Here is a 21,498-nt window from a genome sequence, read left to right as displayed (position 1 = left end):
AATGAGGGATCCTGGGATGCAGTTAAGAAACAACAGAAAGACAATGAAAAGTAATCATCAGTGTTTTGTATTCTTATCTGAGGCAGCTGTAACCTTTTGTAACCGTGTGTGTGTGTGTGTGTGTGTGTGTGTGTGTGTTGCTGTTGTTCAGGTGCAGCTCTCACTGTACACGTACCTCTCAGCAGAGTTCATTGGCACAGCAACCATCTACAACACCATCCGTCGAGTGGGGACTGTGCTGCAGATCATGCACATCTTGAAGTATTACTACTGGGCTGTGAATCCGGCCCACATCAGTGGCATCACACCCAAAGGCCTGGGTCTGTACACACACACACACACACACACATACACGTTTAATTTTGTGAAAAGTGGGGACATCCCATAGGCGTAATGGCATTTATACTGTATAAACTGTATATTCTATGGCCCTACACCTAACCTTAATCCTCACAGGAAACTTTGTGCATTTTTACTTTCTCAAAAAAACTCATTCTGTATGATTTATAAGCGTTTTGAAAAATGGGGACATGGGTTATGTCCTCATAAGTCACCTTCTCTGTAATACCTGTGTCATACCCATGTCATTATACAGAGTTGTGTCCTGATACGTCACAAAAACATGCGCGCGCACACACACACACACACACTCTGGCAACTTTTGACTTTCATGCAAATAAATCTAAATTAATCTTAATAAATTAATCCAAATTCATGTAAATAATATACAATGAACAATAATAAACAAACTAATGTTTTTAGACCTAAACATTATATATAAAGGTATATATAGATTGCATGTTTTATTTAATATTTTTTATAGTTTACAGCCACTATTTAATAATGTATTGCAATTTGGTATTCTGTTAATTACTTTTCTGAAGCAATAAAGAAACAAAAATGGGGTGACACCTATTAGGTATGATTATTAAATATGTAAAATAATACATTTTCTTTTATTAATTATTGTTAAATAAATTCCAAAACATGTTTTTCGGTGTTACTTTGGAAAATTGTGACATTTTAATTTTAATTTTTATTCTGTATAATTTTTCTTTAAAAAACACTTGTAACCTTTGACCAAAGTTATTGCAGGAATAAAAATGGCCAAACATATTTCACTTCCATATGCTTACTATTACCTGCAGTCATGTTAACCATTCAATATCACTCATATGATATACTTTATAATAATCATAATCATATTAATACATTGTATTATTATGTATTCATGTTGTTTATTTTATATTTTTTTAAATATATATTTCTTGCTAAAAAATAACAGAATTACTTAAGTCAAGTTTTTAAACTATATTCAAACATGCAAACATGAAATAAATATAAACTAAAACAACCTAGTAGGGACACTAATTCAGGGTTAAGTTTTTCAGCAGGTTGGTCTCATGTTTCTTTTAATGTAGTTTAGCATTGTTGAATTACATACAACTTTGACTGTTTTACCACCTCACCTCAGTCAATCTTCCACTTTGAATAAAAGTGTTTTATGTGAACTCCCCATGCACCCACACGTGCTTCTCATGGACTCTTTCTGTCTCCTCGTCATGTCCGCAGTTATTATGAGTGACGACATTGGCTCGGATTTTCACCCCGCCGCTGTCACCTCCTGATGAGAAGCAGCACTTTTAAATAATCCAAGCTTCATGCTGGTCCTTTTCCCTAAAATTTGGCACAATTTCTCTCTCCCACCGATTCAACCATGCTTTAAACCCTTTGTACAGAGGTAGAAAGAGCACAGAAGAGTAATAACCCATGAAAGCTTCACACTGTGATAGACACTAAAGTATCCATGTGGGCTGAATTCCACATGGCTCACCTTGGGAAGCACACAACTAGCCTTTCATGGCTGAAAATATCCTTTTCTTTTTGTCTCTTCACTGCCTTTTTTATAGATCGTGGCTTTTAACTGTACTTTTCTATTCTTTCCTGTCTTATAACACTTTCAGGTGCACACTCTCTTTCCTCTCTTCTGTTCTGTTTCTCTTTCCTCATGCAAGAGCGTCCACTGTCCTCTCTGTAAAAACAAATCCTGCTGAAGCTGAAAGCACCCACAGCTAGAATCTTTTAGACTTTCATGTCCTCTGAATAATTCACAAATATTCTCTGAATAAATCACTCTCTTTAAGGTCAGGAGTTTGTTTTATGCTCTCGACCATTTTAGAACAATTTAGTTGTTTGTTAAAACACAGCAAGGCAGAAATTGCTTTGAGAGATAATTCTGCATAATTTGACTGTCTATACAGGAATTCATGTTAGCCTGATGGCGTTTAGTGACTTTAATAAGCAGAAGACAGACAGATTAAAAGGATTTCAGAGACGCAGCATGCTTGCACATTCACTGTGGGACTGGGAAATCTAATTGTTCTCAATTATTTGTTTTATTCTGCTCCTGCAAGGTTTTGTGATCTGGATTCTGTGCAAAATATGAGCAAAGCATAACCATAGCTGATATTGCACAAAAGGAAGCATCAAGAGCTATAGATTACAATTTAGCACCAGGGATGCATGGCTACTTTTGAATATTCAGTGCTTATTTTTGCAGAGCTTTTTGTTTCAGTCGTAAGTGTTATCTTTTGACAAAAATATCCTTTAAGTATAGTTACCAATTCATCAACTGCATCTCATTTTTAGCTGGCAAACACATTTGGTAACACTTTAAATTAGGGATTAATTCTTAATGTAAACTAGTCGCTTATTAGCATGCAACATAACAACTACCTTACTAACGTAAAAATAGATAATAATAATACATTTATCACAAATAAAATACATTTTCATAAAAATAAAAGTAAATAAATACAGTTTTAGCTGCCAATTCTCCAGTTTTCAGTGTCACATGATCCTTCAGAAACCATTCTTATATGCTGATTTGATGCCCAAGAAACATTTCTTATTACTATTAATGTTAAAAATAGTTGTGCTTCTTAATATTCTTGTGGAAAACATGATTTTCAAACATGTTTTGAAAGGTAGAAAGTTCAAAAGAAGCATTCATTTGAAACAGAATTAAATCTTTAAATGTTAGTATTTTGTCTAATTAGTCTTTGATCAGTTTTGTCAGTCCTTGTTAAATATAAGAATTAATGAAGAATATATATATAATAATCATACTGATCTCAACCAGTTGATCGGTAGTGTATTTGTCTGTAAATTTGTTGACGAGGCGCTAGAGACACACGGGAGATACAGCTGCACAGATAAATGCTGAAATGAATCGACTACATGTTCTTCGGACGCATTGAGCTCACGGTTATCTATCATGGTCTATTATTCTCTGTGCCTGCTGCCTTTCAAGACAAGATAGTCTTTCATCTTCTTTATTCTTAATAATCTTCAATAGTAAGTGTGTATGATTACTGTGTAATCTTCGTTAGATATACCATCTGTCTTTATCACAATCTGAAATGATTCTAGTGTGTTTCATGTGAGCCTGAAGAAAGGGATAGTAATAGCAAATCTTCACAGATTGTCATGATTTGCTTTTCTCCAGGTTTTTTTTTTTTTTTTTTTCATGAAGCGATATATGGGTAAGCCTGTAATTTGGCTTAGTAGTAGATTGGATTTCTGATTTAGCTGAAGCTTTTTTGTGTTGTTAGCCCGTGAGCCTTGTTTGGATTCCACACACAAACAGAATCAGATCACCGCTGTAGTTTTCTAATTTATAAAAAAAAAAACTTTTTTATTCCTAGTGGTCAGAGGTAATGCTGTTTTTAAGGATGCCAGGCACTGGAAATACAATTAAAGCACTTAAAATTGCCTTATGCTGTCTATGAATGTAGAAGCAATGTAGTAAAATATTAGTTCATACTGAGAGTTTCATGTGGAGGTTAAGATGTTGTAAATAACATAAGTTTATGTGCCAGAAACCTTTTTAATGCAAGTTAAGACAAATGAGCCTATGTGAACATCTATGGCAGTATATATAAAACGTTTGGGGTCAGTAAGATTTTTAAAATGTTTTTAAAATGTTTCTGGAAGGATGCATTTATTTAATCAAAAATACAGGAAAAACAATAATGTTGTGAAATATTATTGCAATATAAAATAAATGTTTTCTATTTGAATATATTTTAAAATGTGATTTATTTTTAGACATCTTAGATGAATTTTCAGCAGCCTTTACTCTGTCACGTGATCCTTCAGAAATCAAATTAATATGCTGCTAAAGACACATATTGTTATTATACATTTTGTTGCATTACTTATTTCATTTTATTTTTATCTATTTTTAAATAATGTAAAAAAAATATATATTCTACAATCAACAATGTATTACTTATTTCATTTTATTTTTATCTATTTTTAAATAATGTAAAAAAATATATATTCTACAATCAACAGAAACTGAAAATGAAAAGAACAGCATTTATTTTTAACTAATATTTTGTAACAATGCAATTGTCGTTTTTGTTGTTGTTGTTTTGTTTTTGTTTTTTTGGTTCTGAGACAGATATATATATATATATATATATATATATATATATATATATATATATATATATAATTCATTCATTCATTTAAAATGTTAATAAAGCAGATCTTTGGAAAGAATAACAAATTCAGGAATTGTGATATTTTTGAAGAAAGTAGTACAGATTTGCTAGCACTTTCACTCAGATATTGAATTTTTCTTATTGTTCAGGCTGACATTAAACAACACATGCATTTCTAGAAATATGATAAAAACAATATGGATATCTAAAGAATATAACACAGCGTACACACACATAAACCCACAAGTGCAGAAGATGAAGGACTTATCTTATCTTATCTTATCTCAAAGAACAGCTGGCACTGAGATTAATACATCATCATGAACCTCCAAACCCCCATGACACACAAAGAAACACACAAACACGTTTCACAGTCACTCCAGGTGAAGAGGTCTTTGAGCAGCTCTTCTAAAGCATGTAAAAGAATTTGTCTGTGGCTTGCCAAGTAGGTGGTTCTCTGTGGCAGTCCACATTGATTTATTCTTCATATGTCAAATGCAGGTTTATTTATTTATTTATTTATTTTTTATTTATTTTTTCCCCACAAAGGAATGGGTTATAGAGAAAGCAGTATAACATAATGAAGTGTTCAATTACTGCAACAAAGAGTTCTGTTTTACATTGGAGTCACATCAGCTAACCACAAACCTTTCTCTCTCTCACACACTCTCTCTCTAAAAGCAAGACCTCACAAATTAAAGTCATGCATCACTCCTGCTTATTGTTTTCAACAGCACAGACAGTCTTTTCTCAACAGTGTCTTGGAGAACATAGAAAGACTCCCTCAAGAAGCATCAAGCAGACAAGCGAACAGTCCTTTTGTGCATACTTAACTTTAGTTCTTGCATATAACAAACCTCAGTACTCAAGACGCTGATAGAGCTGTCTGTAGATGTTTGTGCAGTTAAATCGAGTGTGTTGTCGTTTGGTTAGCTAGTTGGAGAAACATGTTGACAGTTGAAACATATTGAAACTGTTGCCTTCTTGTTACTACAAACTGGTTCTGAAGAGAAGGAATGTAGAAGAAGACAGTTTATGTTAAAGGAATAGTTCATCCAATAATGAAAATGTATAGAATTATAGCATTTCATAACTTGCTCACCTATGAATCCTCTGCAGTGAATTGGTGGCGTCAGAATGAGAGTCCAAATAGTCGATAAAAGCATTACAATAAGTACTCCACAACACTCCAGTCAATCAGTAAACGTCTCTTGAAATGACAAGTTGTGTTTGTAAGAAACAAATTCATTATGTTTTTAACTTCAAACTAGTTTGCCCGGCTACAAATATGAGCCATTTATTCATAATATCACTTTCTTTAGTGAAAAAGTTATCTTGTCTGAATCAGAAGCGATGGAATTTTCACTGAAGAAAGTGATATTATGGATTATGGTATTTTAGCAAGAAGCGAGGGAGTATTTACGTTCATGTACTTATGTAAAGTTACTCACATTTGTTAATGCTTAGCCGGTCAAAACCCAAGTCCAGTTCTGCTGTGTGAAAGCTTTGTGTAAAACTCCAGGAGCACGATTACATTTCCCTCCTTTTGACTTCATTTTCCCAGACAAGTCGTATTCTGACTCCAAAACAAATTACAGCATATCTTCTGTGGCCTGGATTAACATTTACACCCTCTGAAGGGATCGTTTTTAATTTAATTTCTGTATATGTCCTGCAGATCTGTTTTGATACGTGCTGCAGTTTGGGCCGATCTTAAGGATGATCGGATGACTTAAGAGTGCACAGTGTGAGAGTACAAATTCATTGATTATCTGTTTGACGCCATGCCAGATTTATTATTCTTTGGCAAATAAGACACAGCGTTTGCAGTGAGTTTTCATATTCAAAATCAATTAAATGGTACGGGAAGAAGTGTTTTTAAGTAAAAGAGATATCAGTCATTCTATTGATCGGTTTAGTTTTGCTTTAATCATGACTTTGATCTTCTGATGAGATCCAGTAGACAGCCAAATTTTTTACAAATAAATTTTCCCCTTTGTTTTGCTCAATTTGGAGAAGAACTTGGCACCAATCTATGGCCAGTTGCTCCAAAGTCTCTTAGATTGCAGATTATGTTGTTTACTAATGAAATGATATGTTTGATGTTATTTTTTATTACTATAATGACAGTGCTGATTAATGTGGGCTAAGGAATCTATTTTGTTTAGATTTTTAGGGGGGTTCTATTTAGAGAGAAATATGCATGCTTTATATAATCACTCAACATATTGACCGGGTAGGTAACATCCCATGATCTCACTTTAAAAAGTGCTTGCTTTTAAAATCATCACATTGAGTAAAGGATGCAGACAATGTGCGGTCAATTGCAGATGCTTAAACTAAACTAGATAATATTTTTAATAAAAGCAATGCTAATCTTGTCAATGAAATGATTGATGAAAATCTTTACTGTTGTTGTTTGTTTTCCGTTATCAACATTAAAGGCACTTTTGACAATAATTAAAATATGTTGGAGCTGTAAGAGCTGAACCCTGGTAAACTGATTAAAATCGCTTTACTCGTGAGTTGATTAGTTCAGTCAAATGCGTATTCTGCAAATAATATTAATCAGTTATGCCTACAACACAAGCATAGTATTCATTTTGCACGGACAATGAAGCTAATACACAGATCTACATGTGTCAGTCATATTTCAATATTGTAAACAGTCTCTAATTGTTTTTTGTTAGGTGACAATACTTATAATTAATCTGAAGATGTTTTCATGACATGTATTTTACCCAACTTACCTGTCTAATACATGTCGAAGTTAACATGTTTTTACAGTATTCAATTAATTTAAGTCTTTTTGCACATAGTTGCCAACTAAAATAATTTAAAACAAGTTAAATACTTAAATCATTCGGATAAAATTAGCTTAATTTAAAGCATACTTTTGTCAAAGGACAAAAACTTGGATGAAAAATTAAGAAAATTGAATGTATTTATTCAATGCATGTTTGGATTATTTAATATCCACTTTAATATTAAATAAATATTTATGTTTATAATGAGTAACTGGAGTGCCTTAATTTATTCAGAAATGTATAGTGAAATTAAATCTGGACATGTTGATCTTTATTTTGAGGTAAAGGGAAAAACAGCTCCAGGTGCTTAAAATTATGCTTCACAATTCTTGATGAATGAAACCTTTAGAGACATACTGTATCACTTTATCAAAAATTGCTGGTTGCTGCTATCAGATGAATAGGGAAAAAGACATGTTGAATGAAGTGGAGTTGATCACTTCAGACAGTGAAGTAACGAATTATTGGTGGTGATCAGACCTCCTGAGATGAATCTGTGAATATGACAGCTAATCAATTTGTGTTTCATTTCATATCAATGCTTAGACCATTTGCAGTGAAACACTCAAATGAAAAGCTGTCACACATGCACACCAGAGGTGGGTAGTAACGAGTTACATTTACTTCGTTACATTTACTTGAGTCATTTTTCTGGGTAACTAATACTTTTCGGAGTATATTTAAAGATGGGTACTTTATACTCTTACTTGAGTAAATTTTTTGGGAAAAATCTGTACTTTTACTTCGTTACTGTGGGCGACGCTCCTCTCGTTACTTTATTTTAATGCAATAAATGTTAGAAATGCTTAAGTTTATTCCAAACGCGCCATCTACTTTTCTCTGGGCAATGAGCGATGCCCATTCGCTTATGATTCATTCTTTTGAGTCAATTCTGTTCAAAGGCTTGATCAAACCAATTGGCAAACGAGTGAATTGGTTCATGAATCAGTTTGAATGAGTCGTTCAGCTCCCTGCCGCACGCGCTGAGCGTCTGAAGCGGTTCACTCAGAGAGTTGTAACGTTTAAGATCATCTGCAGCGTTGAAAACGTGGATATGGAACTGCACTGAATTGAAAGCAAATCTGCAAAGGCTATTGTTTGCTTGTGATGGAGATCCTTATTAGATGAACGTGTGTGCTGTCTACTGTTTAACAGGTAATAACTTGAGCTACATTCGATTACAGTACACGATACCACTGAGACATTTGTTGTACGTGTGGCTTATAACAGAGGGGAGTCAAGTTGAATGCAGCTTCCAAAAGACAAAAAATAGCCGATTAAAATTTTATTAATTTTAATACAATCACAACGGTGCGAGTACGTTCAGCAAGTCATATCATCAGCTGTTAAATTCAGATCTGTGATCGCTTGCTGGCGCTGAGCCAGAGACAGACGCGTTTTTACAGCGCTGCGCATTATAACCAATCACACACGATTCTTTTGAATGCAATGCCCAATCAGAGGTGTTCCGACGAGTCATCGCTGAAATGTCGGTGCTTCCTTCACTCGCTCACTGACTGAATACCTCTTTCTGGCGAATTCTCTCGTCAGAAACAACAAAGTGCAGATGTGTGCACGAATCTATAATTAAGATATTGATTTCACAGTGTTAACAGTTTCAGTGATTTTAATGGGAGTTTCTGAGAGTGATTGAAATCTAGACTGTCATTGAAAATGATCTTTAATAATGTAAATGTTATTTGCTCTCTTTCTGAACAATAAAAGATTAGTAGCAATATTTATATCACATTAAATTTCAATGTTAAATTCACATTTAATATAAAGTCAGTCGTATTAAAAATATGTTATGGCATGAAACCTGATACTTAAGTAAACAGACAGGGTTTTATAATAAATTGGAGTAAAGGCTGATGAAATATATACATGTATACACACACACATACATTACATACATTTTATCTATATATCTAAATAAAAAAAGGCTCCGTATATATGACCCAAAGTAACTAGTAACTAACTACTTGAGTAGATTTTTTATCCGATACTCTTTTACTCTTACTCAAGTAACTATTCAAGACTAGTACTTTTACTTTTACTTGAGTAAATATTTCTAGAATTACTTTTACTTTTACTTGAGTAAAGTTTTTGGGTACTCTACCCACCTCTGATGCACACTGTGCTCAAAAGGAGCTCTAGGAGGATGAGAGACCATCGCAGATGTTGCTGAATTGAACTGTGGCCTGTTGAACTTTCACTGTCTTTCTGTCTGGAGTTATTAAGGGCTTGGCTCTTCTGTAAAGCTCTTCTCGACTGCTAGAAGTGGCTCTCCACTGACTGAGAGCAAGACACTCTTTGACACTGTTGCTACAAATTTAACGCCAGTGTCTGTGAAACATTAAACATCACATTTTTGAGAGATAGTGCAGTTTGTTGTAACCGTTCCACTGTGACTTTGTGTTAGTAGACGGTCCTCGGCCCTCGCAGAAAGAGATCGCCTCCCTCAGAGCCTTCATGCTGCTCTTCCTCAAACAGCTCATACTGAAGGTGAGCAGCATTTAATGCGATCACATATTGTGTAACTGGATAATATTTACCATATGCATACAAATAATAATACAAATATAATGATTTGACATCTGTCCTCAATCTTACCACCCTTGAAAGCATATTAACTATAGTTTAACTGTAGTGCGTAGCAAGATAAATACTTATAATATCAGCCATATCAGAAACATCTCTGCAGGAATAGAACTGAATTTAACAGGATCATGAAAAAATTTAATGAGACATGATATCATAATGTATGTACCCATGCTCATCAATATACTTTATATATTAAAATTCATTTTGGAAGTTGAAATGTCCTGTTCAATATATTTAATTTTTTATAATTAGTTTTTTTTATATATATATATAATTGTATAAAATAATTTTCAAAACATTTATATTGAGTAGGACAAATTATAATTAATAATTATTCATATTTTATTTTATTTTGGTAAGGCTAAAAATCAGCTGGGAAGTTGGAATGTCATGCTCAATACAAAACAATATACAAAACAAATTTTCTTTTATCAAATATTTTTTAATTGTTTTAATTACAATGAATAGTTAGTCATTTATGTTTGCAATATTTTTGCTCAAATACATTTAGAAAGCTGATATATCCTGCTCAATATAAAACTTCTTTTTTTAAATAAGATAAAATAAAATACGTTTTTGTCTTAATAATGTTTTCTAATTATTTAAATATAAATTAACAATTATGAATGATTGTTTACATTTGTTGCTGTTTTAAAATAGTTTAAATAAATGTAAGAAATAATTTATATTTATTTGATACATACATTTAAAAAAATATATTATTTATTTATTTTTGATCACACTGTAGGTCATTGTTATATGAAGAAGTGAAGGCTATGTTACAGGACCTGAGATATAACCTTGCTGTAAAAGATTTAACCTTTCAGAATGATAGAGTGAATTTAATTTTAATTGTGTGCCTGTCACAAATACACATGTATTGATTTCTCAAAGTAAAGAGAACAAGAGCTCTGGGGCTGTTTTCGCTCTCATTCACCAGTCCCAGCTGTTTACAATTTTCTAACAAGACCCTAGGAAAATGTGAATACTTGTTCAGACCAGTGCTAACAAATCACAAAATCTGTCAGGTAGCCAAGGCACGAGCAAACAACAATTAGCTCTCAAGCTGCCTGTGCTCTTGCAGTAATGGGAAACGTGTGCATTCATCAGCACCGCCACAACCAGACAGTTCACGCTGCTTTCCTAATAATAAGAGACAGCTTTTAAAAGCCAGGACCCAAATTTGCTGTGAACAGTAATTTGAGCAAACACAAACAGCCTCAATGAATTTGAAATAACTGATATTTTGTGTGTTATCTTCTTTTTTCTATTTAGATTTCATAGTCTGTCAGCATGCGGATGTCAGTAGCAGCTTATAAGTGCAGCTGGGGGTTTAGCAACAGCATATTGCAAGAGTAGCATTGTTCAGTGTTTTCTTATTTTTATTATATTCATCAGGACCGAGGTGTTAAAGAAGACGAGCTTCAAAGTATTCTCAACTACCTGCTGACCATGCATGAGGTGAGTCTTCACCTATTTCAGTTTTCCATCAGAAGAGCATTTGAATCTGACACATTTCTGTTTATATATATATATATATGGCCCAGTTTTATGCCCCTTTAAATCATTATATTATTATTAATTCGGGCCAGATAGTTAATAATAATCACCCCCAAAAAACAGAAACATATAAATTATGTAATGTTATGTTATGTTCTTTTGGAGTTTAAGTTGATCAAAGAATTGAAAAAAAAGAAAAAGAAGGAAATATGAGTTTTCAAAATTGATAGTAATTAGAAATATTTATAGAGCAGCAAATCAGCATATTAGAAGCATTTCTGAAAGATCATGTGACACTGAAGACTGGAATAATGCCTTCTGAAATTTCAGCCTTGACATCACATGAAAAAAAAAGAACAAGAAAGTGGGTATTTTAATTTGTAATAATATTTTTCAATATTACTGTTCATTTAACATTTTTCAGTCACTATTTTTCTTTTCTTTACATATTCCCATTATTTAGTAGTTGTCATGCTTTACTATTATTCTAAAATGTAGAAAATATTCCCATTAAAGAATAGCTTGGCCTTTAAAAACTTTTGGTTTAGTTTTGGAGTTGAATTGAATTGAGCAAAGGGTTCCATTAAATGCTTATGTGTTTTACTCTGTTCAGGATGAGAACCTCCACGATGTTCTTCAGCTGCTGGTGGCTCTCATGTCGGAGCACTCTGCCTCCATGATTCCTGCTTTTGACAAGAGGAACGGCATCCGGTGAGATCTGAGTTCACTCCAACCTCTTAGTTCACACACGTACAGTCAAAATTCATTATTTTTCATCTAGTCTCTGATGATGGAGTTTGCCTACATGATAAAATTATTTATTATTCATGGGACTCAACATAGGAATTGCAGTGATATTTCCATATTTATTTATTTTTTTCTGACAAGCAGGATAAAGCTCACACCCTGCATGTCAAGCTAATGAAATATAGATGGATTTGATAAGAGTTATTTGCAAGTTTTACTTTTTGTTACTTTTTGAAGTTTTGGGTTTGGCTAAAAATAACTGATATGACTTTGATGAACAGCTTCATGGTGTTTTACACAATGCCATTTCCTCTCTAGTATTACTTATTACTGTCTGCCAGTTTCTCATTTTTTAGCAGCAGACACACGATGAACTGAAAAAAAAAGGGGTTGGCATTTTCCCAGTGGTTCTTTGTTTTTCCCATGAAATTTATTGAACTAAATTAAGATTATTTATTTTTTTTGGTTTTAATTTCATTTCTTTTCAGGGTGGTGTACAAACTACTGGCTTCCAAGAGTGAAAGTATCCAAGTTCAGGCTCTGAAAGTTCTGGCATATTTCCTCAAACACTTAGGCCACAAGTGAGTGCATCTATTCTTCTCTCTCCTATTTTTTCTCAAGTGTATCCGACAAGGTGAAATCTGTGCTTGCATAAGGACAGAGTCCTCATCAGTAATATGTTTATTACATTTTAAAGCTATTTTTAAATGGTCTCCATTTGGCTCCAGGGCTGTTGGTACCTATAGTCAGATACAGTAATCTACCCAGAAGCTTTTTTTAACTAGTGAATAAATAAAAACAATACAAACAGCATATTGTGAAATATTAGAATTTAAAATGACTGTTTTGGATTGTTATGGATGCAAACCAAAAGATAGTACCTTTATTCATTTAAAACATGAATTCATCTGGCATCAGTGCAAAAACAGCTACACATTATGTAAAACACAAGACAAAAAAAAAAAAAACTGTTATTCACTCTGGATTCTGGCTGATAAATACGCATATGACCTTGTGTCATTTGTATGTACTAAGCTGTGATGTTGCTCAGCAACCATAATCAACTTTTCTTTTTGCTTTATGTTCTGTATTTTGCATTACATAACGTTTCTATGTTGCCCTCACATGTAAATAATGTAAACTATTCCTGCCCACTGATGGCAGCATGTGTACCACGGCCAGCTCTTCTGAAATGTGCCGCTGGCTCTGATGTCTCTATAGCGGTTAAACATGAGATATAATATTTTTGGTGTAATTGATCTCATGAATCTATTATTTGTTCCAGAGCAAATTGTTTTGGATGAGGGCAAAATCCCTTCACGTTATATTTAACAAAACTTAAATGTTGTATATTAGAACGCTACCTTTGTACTTTTGAATGAATTGCCTAGCAAGTATTATGACTGTTGTTGTTTATTAAATATTATTATTCAATAAATGATATTTTATATAAATAATAGTAATGTTCAATAATAGTATTAAGTATTGGGAAATGGTGTGTGTGTTCCTGATGGTGATTAGTTACATTGCAAAGCTAATGTTTTATTGTGAATATGAGATTGAGCCGAAGAATGAATGCTGTGTCAAATGCAGATAAGCACACTCACTAAAGTGAGCTTTTAAAACGGTAATTGCCATCTGAACTGTTTTTAGAGCTTAACAAACCCAATAACATTTGCAGACTTGTACTGCAGTTAGCCTAGAGTGCACATACAATCAACATTTGCTTTTTGTCATCATAAGTGTATCCATCGCTGAGTGGTTACCTTTTCTGGTTGCCATTTGTCTGTACCTGCTGTTGGGCAGGACTGCATTTAGGAGGCTTAGCATCCTGACGGTGTCTCAGCATGATCTGCTGTTGGGTAGTCTGTGATTGTGAAAGTCACAGTTCTCCAAGTATGATGTGGCTGCTTCGTTATTCTGTGAGAAAAACTGAAGGTGCTGTACCTGACACCACTGAAAAGGAGCCAAGCTCAGTGGCCATCAAGGCCTGTTCCTGCTAGCTTGACACTAGCTGTGAGGTGTATGAAAGCTTGCATTCTAACTACAGTATGTCCTCTATGTGTGTGTGGTTTGTCACAGGAGGAAGGTGGAAATAATGCACACAAACAGTCTCTTCACACTACTTGGAGAACGACTCATGCTGCACTCCAACACACTGTCGATAACTACGTACAATACACTATATGAGGTAATCTAAAAAGGTTATCTCTGTCCTGGATGCTGAATGGTCAGTACAGTATATATATATATATGTATGTATATATATATGTATGTATATATATATATATATATATATATATATATATATATATATATATATATATATATATATAAATATATATATATATATATATAATATATATATATATATAGAGAGAGAGAGAGAGAGAGAGAGAGAGAGAGAGAGAGAGAGAGAGAGAGAGAGAGAGAGGTTTTTTATTTATTAGGGGTGCTCCGATCACGATCAGGTGCGTGATTTCACATAGAGCAGCTGTTACTACACAGAGCCGTTGTTAATAGAGAAGATGCGCAAATCACGTGAATTTTCAGCGTTTATTGGCCCATCTTCTCAGTTAACAACGGCTCTGTGTAGTAACAGCTGCTCTATGTGAAATCACGCACCTGATGGAAGTAACTGCTGATTAGAAAACCGGCTTTACTGAAGAGATGCGCATAACGATCGGCCGATCGTGATCGGAGCACCTCTATTATTTATGTAAAAAAATGTAAATATAAAAGATATTTAAATGACAATTTGTGTCCTTAGTGTTATATTATATAATGTAATGTTCAGAAATGTTAAGTTATATTATATAAACTAACATTACATTTATTAAAGTTATATACATGCATAAAATAATATAGAAATAAATAATATAGAAATTATTTTAAGTAATATCTTTAAGTTTTTTTAAAAGAAGTCTGTTATGCTTAACAAGACTGCCTTTATTTAATAAAAAATACAGTAAAAAGACTAATATTGTGACACAAATAACAGTTTGCTACAGTATGTTAATTTACATTTAAACAGTTAATTACATTTTTTTTTATGTAATTTATTCCTTTGATGGCAAAGCTGAATTTTTAGCAGCCATTATTCCAGTCTTCAATGTCAAATGATCCTTCAGAAATCATTCTAATATGCTTATTTGGTGCTTAAAAACATTTCTTATTATTATCAATATTCAACACAGTTGTGCTGCTTGATGATTTAGGCTGTATATACCCATTACCATGCATTCATGAGTCTCATCTGATCCGTTTCCTGTCTAGATTTTGACAGAGCAGGTTTGCACACAGGTCGTCCACAAACCACATGCCGAGCCCGACTCTACCGTGAAGATCCAAAACCCAAGTAATTCTTTCTGTCAGCTCATTTATTCTTTCTGTGGCCTGGTGTTAAGACACTTACTGACATCTGTGAACGTAAAAAAAAGGTTACTAGCGAATGATTAAATGTTTGTTTCTGCACATAGACTTTAGCCAGGGATGCCCATTTCATGTGTCAGTTAGTGAGACTGCATGCTCATTGGTTCGCAGCTGTGCCAAACAGACAAAACTCTACTTTTGTTTGCTGAGTGATTAATGCATGCTTTTCTATTGGTTGTTCTCAGTGATTCTTAAGGTGGTGGCCACACTGCTGAAGAACTCCTCGCCCAGCACGGACCTGATGGAGGTGCGGCGTCTCTTCCTGTCCGACATGATCAAGCTCTTCAGTAACAGCCGTGAGAACAGACGGTGAGGGTCTCTTCCTCTCTCGCCCCTTCCTCCATGACAGCAATTAACCGCCTGGTGAACGGATAAGAAAAGAGAGCGGAAAAACAGAATGACGTTTTCGATAATCCTCGAATTCTCACCGTGTTTCTCTCGCAGCAGATGTTTCAGTGACACATTCGAGTCTCGCTGCTGTCCTATGGCTGTTGGTTTTCCTTTTCTTCTCTCCAAAGCCGTATGCTGCGTGCTCCTCTGCGCCGTCACAAGTCTGGCAGTCAATCAGTCGCCCAGCGTGTGCTGAAATCTCAGTCGGCTGTTATAACCACATTTCATCATCTCCATCATTAAGTTCTACAGTGAGCCACTCAGAACTGAAAGGAAGAAGCTTTTTAGACTAGATGAAGTCATTATGTTTCCCAAGTGCTTTCCTGAAACATCTGTAAACAGTGTCTGGTAACTAGACCAGACATTTATCTTCGCTAGTAGTGGAATAGTTCACCTGAATTAAAAACCAATGTCAAGAATCAGAATCAGTCAGGTTCTTGAACGAATCTTTCAGAGCTGTGTTTACCAAAAGCATTTGAAGCCAAAGTAGATCATAGAAACAATTGGTGTCAGTAGTTAATATCATCTGAAATGCAGCTCAGATCCGTTTTGTGAACTAGTTCAGCTGATTCATTGAAAATATTTGTTTTAAAAAGAGTTTGTTGTACAAGCTGGGCATTGGTTCTTTTGCTTAAGAACTGATCAAGTGGAACTGGTGCAAATGTCAAGATTTTCTGTTGACAACAAATTCAATTTTGGTTTATTCCTCACACAAATCGATCGATCGTGTCTTTGAAAGACTGAATATAATGCAGAATTTAAATGGACCACTTTAATTGGAGTCCTTTTTGTAAAGTCCCTTGGAAGCCTTGAAGTCCCTATTAATTTTCAGCGTGAAGCAACCAATAAAGTTTTTCAGAAATGTTCCTTTTGTGTTCCACTGAAGGAAAGTTGGATGAGTTTCATTTCAGGGTGAACTAATCCTGTAACAATGGTTTACATGTTTAACACTTACCAGCTGGCAGGGATTGGTTCCAAATTAAATCATCCTTACTGATATCTTACAACCTGAAGTGTTTAAGCAAAAGGAGCAAGCTTAATTAATTCTGCCTCAGTCAAAGATACATTTCTTATATAACAATGCACTGAGAAAAAAAATGACGGTGAATAACACAAAGTGCTTCAGGTGTTATTCAGATAGCTGCCAGTCACCTCACAGATCTGAAGTTCAATGGAGGTTGGGGCTGAAATTGCTTTGTGTTACTTGTCTATTTGTGAATTAGGTTCCAGCTTTGACTGTCGTTTGAGGATGTTAGAAGAGATGTTTGCGGAGGAGAGGAAGGGTTTAACACGAGTGACTGCCGCGAGCTTAATCCATCTCATGTTCTGTGTGACAGGTGTCTGCTGCAGTGCTCCGTTTGGCAGGACTGGATGTTCTCTCTCGGCTACATTAACCCTAAGAACTCAGAGGAGCAGAAGATCACTGAGATGGTTTACAACATCTTCCGGATTCTCCTCTACCATGCCATCAAGCACGAGTGGGGCGGCTGGCGTGTGTGGGTGGACACACTCTCCATAGCCCACTCCAAAGTAAATAGATAGTTTTCACCAGCCAAACAACTTGTGAGCTTTTTCATCGGTCAATACTGATGTGGATATCTAGAGATAAGATAGATGGATGGATGGATGGATGGATGTATTTAAGAAGAAGTCTAAACTTGCCACTACTCTTTGTTTGGCAGGTGACATATGAAGCTCACAAGGAATATTTAGCAAAAATGTATGAGGAATACCAGCGGCAGGAGGAGGAGAACATTAAGAAAGGGAAGAAGGGGCTTGTCAGCACCATTTCGGGGCTTTCTGACCAGGCTTCGGCCATCAAAGGCACTCTGGAGCTGGACCCGGATTCCCAAACCCAGACTCCTGAGAGTGAAGCGGATGAACCAGAGACGACAGATTCTGGAAGGAACCTCTTGTCTGAAACCAAATGTTTGGATGCGGAGAACCCAGCAACAGGTGTCCATGTGAAAGTTCACGACCTGCTTGTAGATATCAAAGCGGAGAAGGTTGAGGCCACAGAGGTCAAGATGGATGACATGGACCTCCTGCCTGTAATAGAAAATGGAGGCTTGGTGAAAGTGGACACTCTTCTGGATAACGTCTACTCGGCTGCAGTGGAGAAGCTAAACAGCAGTGTAAACCGCATGCTGGTACCCGAAGCCACCATAGAAGACAAGAGCTCAGGTCCTCTCATCACCCTGGTTGACGAAAAAGACATTGCCAGCAACAACACCTTCCATTTTGGCACGATGGCGACCGGCTTGGGAGAAAACCTCCTTCCTGAGATGGGACCATTTGAACCTCTTCTGCTCTCAGGAGTGAAACCTCAGGTCCATACCAGCTCTAGTGCAGACCTTGGGCTTCTGGCAGTCATGACGAAGAGCTCGGAAGAGTTGGACGCTGACCCAATGACTTCGGAGGATGACCGCTTTAAGATGCAGCCTGCTTTGAGTGGTTTTAGTGTCTCTGAAGGGGAAAGCCTGTCTAAATGCCCGGGGCAGGTAGAGACAGTGGCAGTAGATCTGGAGCCAGGGGGTTCTGGGGTAAAGAACACTGCAGATGTTACCAGCACCACATCAGACACAGAGAAATCAGATGATGATGGCAAAGATAAAGAGGTTAAGAAGATTCAGACTACGGCTACTACACAGGTAACTGTAGGCACCGGCGGCGCCAGGGGGGGTCTTGGGGGGTCTCAAGACCCTGCCAAAAATGCCTTGACCCCCCATTTGACCCCCAGCCTCTTCCTGATTAAAAAATATATATATTCGGGATAAAGATCCAAAAATGTTTCTCTTCAAACTACGCAGAACAATAATAAATAATAATTATTTCGACATTTATTCATACACTGAACCGAGAACCGTTTCTGTCGGACGCGTCCGATTCGAGAACCGAGGAGCTGATGATAACTGCGCATGCGTGATTCAGCGTGAAGCAGACTGACATAGAGCGCATCTGAACTGAACTGATTCTTTTGGTGATTGATTCTGAACTGATTCTGTGCTAATGTTATAAGCGCGGGTAAACCAAAGGCTTGAATAAAGGGCAATCATCGCCAATGACGGCATTACATCGAGCGCAAAAGAACCGGTGAACCATTTTTTTTTTCAACTGGTTTATTTGATCGAATTGTCCGAAAGAACCGGTTCACTTGAGCACCTGCTCCTTTGCCCCTTAAGTGCCCTTTTGTCAAAGCAAAATTTCCTCAATTTTTTTTTTTGTAATAACATAAACTTTTGTGAATGCCTGCCCACGCCCAATCATAATATTAGTACAATTTATTAATAATAATTTAGCCGTAAATAAAATGACCAACATGATGACCGTTCACCTGACTACGACTTCATCCAACCGGGAAGATTCCTCATGCTGCACTCGCATTTTTTAATTGCTAGAGGATATTTTCAACATCGTGGCAGCTGGTAAGTGGTGTTTCATTCTCAGCGAAGTGATTTTGGTGTTTATTTACTTATTATTATTTTACAAGAACGATGTGATGTGAGAACATGCAGATACGTTGTTTATATTGCTGTGTGTAGCCTGTAGTGTAGAAGTAACACTAGCGTGCTGTTTGGGGGAGAAAAGTTTCACAGGCATCGAGGGGTCTGGTCTTTTTTATGTTATTTGAATAAACTTTTATTATATTACAGTACTTATTTATTTTTAACACGTAAAAATAATTATCACAACACTGGTAAGGCTTATTCAGATTTTCTCATTCTCTGAATTATCATTATAAAAATAAAAACAATTCAGAAATGAATTAAAATATAATTATATTTTAAATGTGATGCAAATATTTTTTCTACAATAGAAACAGTGTTTACAACAGCAAGACCACTTTAGCCTGTAAACTCAATAATATCTATCTGGAAATAAATGTAAAAATATCAATGTCAATAAAAATGCATAATATACCTGACATGAAAGTGCAGTGTGAAGGATATGAATAACAAATGTAGCCTGTCATTTGTTTACATTGCAAAGGTGTTTTTGTTGTTTAGTAGCAGAAATATGCAGTTATTAGCCATGTCCACTGTATTTTTTGTTGGTTTTCATGAGACCCCCCTTGAAAAGACCAGGACCCCCCATTGCCCCCCCCCAATCAAAATTGTCTGGAGCCGCCACTGACTGTAGGTGTTGACAGTCTGTACTAGTCTGGGGTCAGTAGGTTTTTTTTTTTATTTAAAGAAATGAATACATCTACTCCGCAAGGATGCATCAAATCAGAAACAGTAAAGACTTGAAAAGATTGATGTAATAATAATAATTTCTGAATCAGTTTTTACGCAAAAATTATTAAGCAGCTCAACTGTTTTCAACGTTGATAATAATAAGAATGTTTCTTGAGCAGTAAATCAGCATATTAGAATGGTTTCTGAAGGATCACGTGATGAGACTGGAGTAATGGCTGCTGAAAATTCAGCTTTGCCATCACAGGAATAAATTACATTTTAAAATATATTCAAATAGAAAACAGTTATTTTAAATTGTAATAATATTTTACAATATGTTGTACAGTTTTTACTTTCTTTTTGTATATAATACATTTAATCTATTTTATATTGAAAATTGTAAAGTTGAAATCTATTTTATTGCAAAATAGCTATATTTATGTGTTCTTAATGTGTCTAATATTAAAATGATACTTATTTATCCTGTTTGACTGTTTATTTACATTTTTAATTTGATTATTTAAGTTATATTATTTTTATTTTTTTTACTTTTTTACTTTTTAACATTACACCAAAAAAAGTTAGTTCTTTTAACACACTGACCCAGTAGTGGGGCATATTGTTACAGGTTTTTCAGCAAGATTTAAACAGTAAAACAATTATAAAATGGAGGGGGTGGATTAAAAGGTTAACATTAAAAATATTAAACTATAGTTTCAGACAACTGAAATTGTAATTAGTAAATTGACTTTACCTTTATGAAGATGTCCTGAGAACACAGTTCAGTCAATCAGTTAAAATATCGTAATTATATAGTTGACTCGTCTAAATGTATGTCATTGCGGTTTTATTACGTCACATTTCCCATTTTATTTTATGTTGTTTTATTGCATTTGAAGGACATAACATTCCAATTTAAGAAGGTTCATTCTTTGACCTTTTTTATGCCTGCCAAACTTTCTTCTGAGGTGTTGTGTGTTATATCGAGGACCCTAGAAGAAAATGCAGTCTGCAGCTTGGCAAAACCTCTTGAAAAAAAGCTTGAAACATACAAACAAAAAAAATGCATCAGCTTTGTGTTTTGCTTTCAGAGTTTACACGACCGCTCTGGTAATCATCTGGATAGAGATCTGCGAGTGGATCTGGGTTTCAGAGGCATGTCGATGACAGAAGAGCAGTGTCGACAGTTCAGTCCCGGTCCCCGCACCACCATGTTCCGTATCCCAGAGTTCAAGTGGTCCCCAATGCACCAGCGCTTACTTACAGATCTGCTCTTTGCTCTAGAAGCAGACGTACACATTTGGAGAAGGTCAGTGGCTACAGTTTACT

The 21,498-nt window shown here is 35.2% G+C and overlaps 1 protein-coding gene across 1 annotated transcript in view; it reads left to right on the top strand.

Moving 5' to 3' along the window:
• The window catches only part of LOC113074552 (neurobeachin-like), a gene marked incomplete at its 5' end in the record, with an annotated part of 31,479 nt that overhangs the window by 4,391 nt on the left and 5,590 nt on the right, over nucleotides 1–21,498 (top strand). Inside the window, 11 exons of the mRNA XM_026247415.1 lie at nucleotides 152–320; nucleotides 9,744–9,823; nucleotides 11,321–11,383; nucleotides 12,036–12,133; nucleotides 12,658–12,750; nucleotides 14,252–14,360; nucleotides 15,446–15,527; nucleotides 15,787–15,910; nucleotides 17,329–17,521; nucleotides 17,674–18,642; nucleotides 21,261–21,478. Coding sequence (XP_026103200.1) covers nucleotides 152–320; nucleotides 9,744–9,823; nucleotides 11,321–11,383; nucleotides 12,036–12,133; nucleotides 12,658–12,750; nucleotides 14,252–14,360; nucleotides 15,446–15,527; nucleotides 15,787–15,910; nucleotides 17,329–17,521; nucleotides 17,674–18,642; nucleotides 21,261–21,478 — 2,198 coding nt within the window. The remainder of the gene's footprint in view (nucleotides 1–151; nucleotides 321–9,743; nucleotides 9,824–11,320; nucleotides 11,384–12,035; nucleotides 12,134–12,657; nucleotides 12,751–14,251; nucleotides 14,361–15,445; nucleotides 15,528–15,786; nucleotides 15,911–17,328; nucleotides 17,522–17,673; nucleotides 18,643–21,260; nucleotides 21,479–21,498) is intronic.

The sequence above is a fragment of the Carassius auratus genome, unplaced genomic scaffold, assembly GCF_003368295.1.
Source record: "Carassius auratus strain Wakin unplaced genomic scaffold, ASM336829v1 scaf_tig00015095, whole genome shotgun sequence".
Classification (NCBI taxonomy): Eukaryota; Metazoa; Chordata; class Actinopteri; order Cypriniformes; family Cyprinidae; genus Carassius; species Carassius auratus.
The sequence above is the reverse complement of the archived record's forward strand: the minus strand, read 5'-3'. Positions and strand labels throughout refer to the sequence as shown.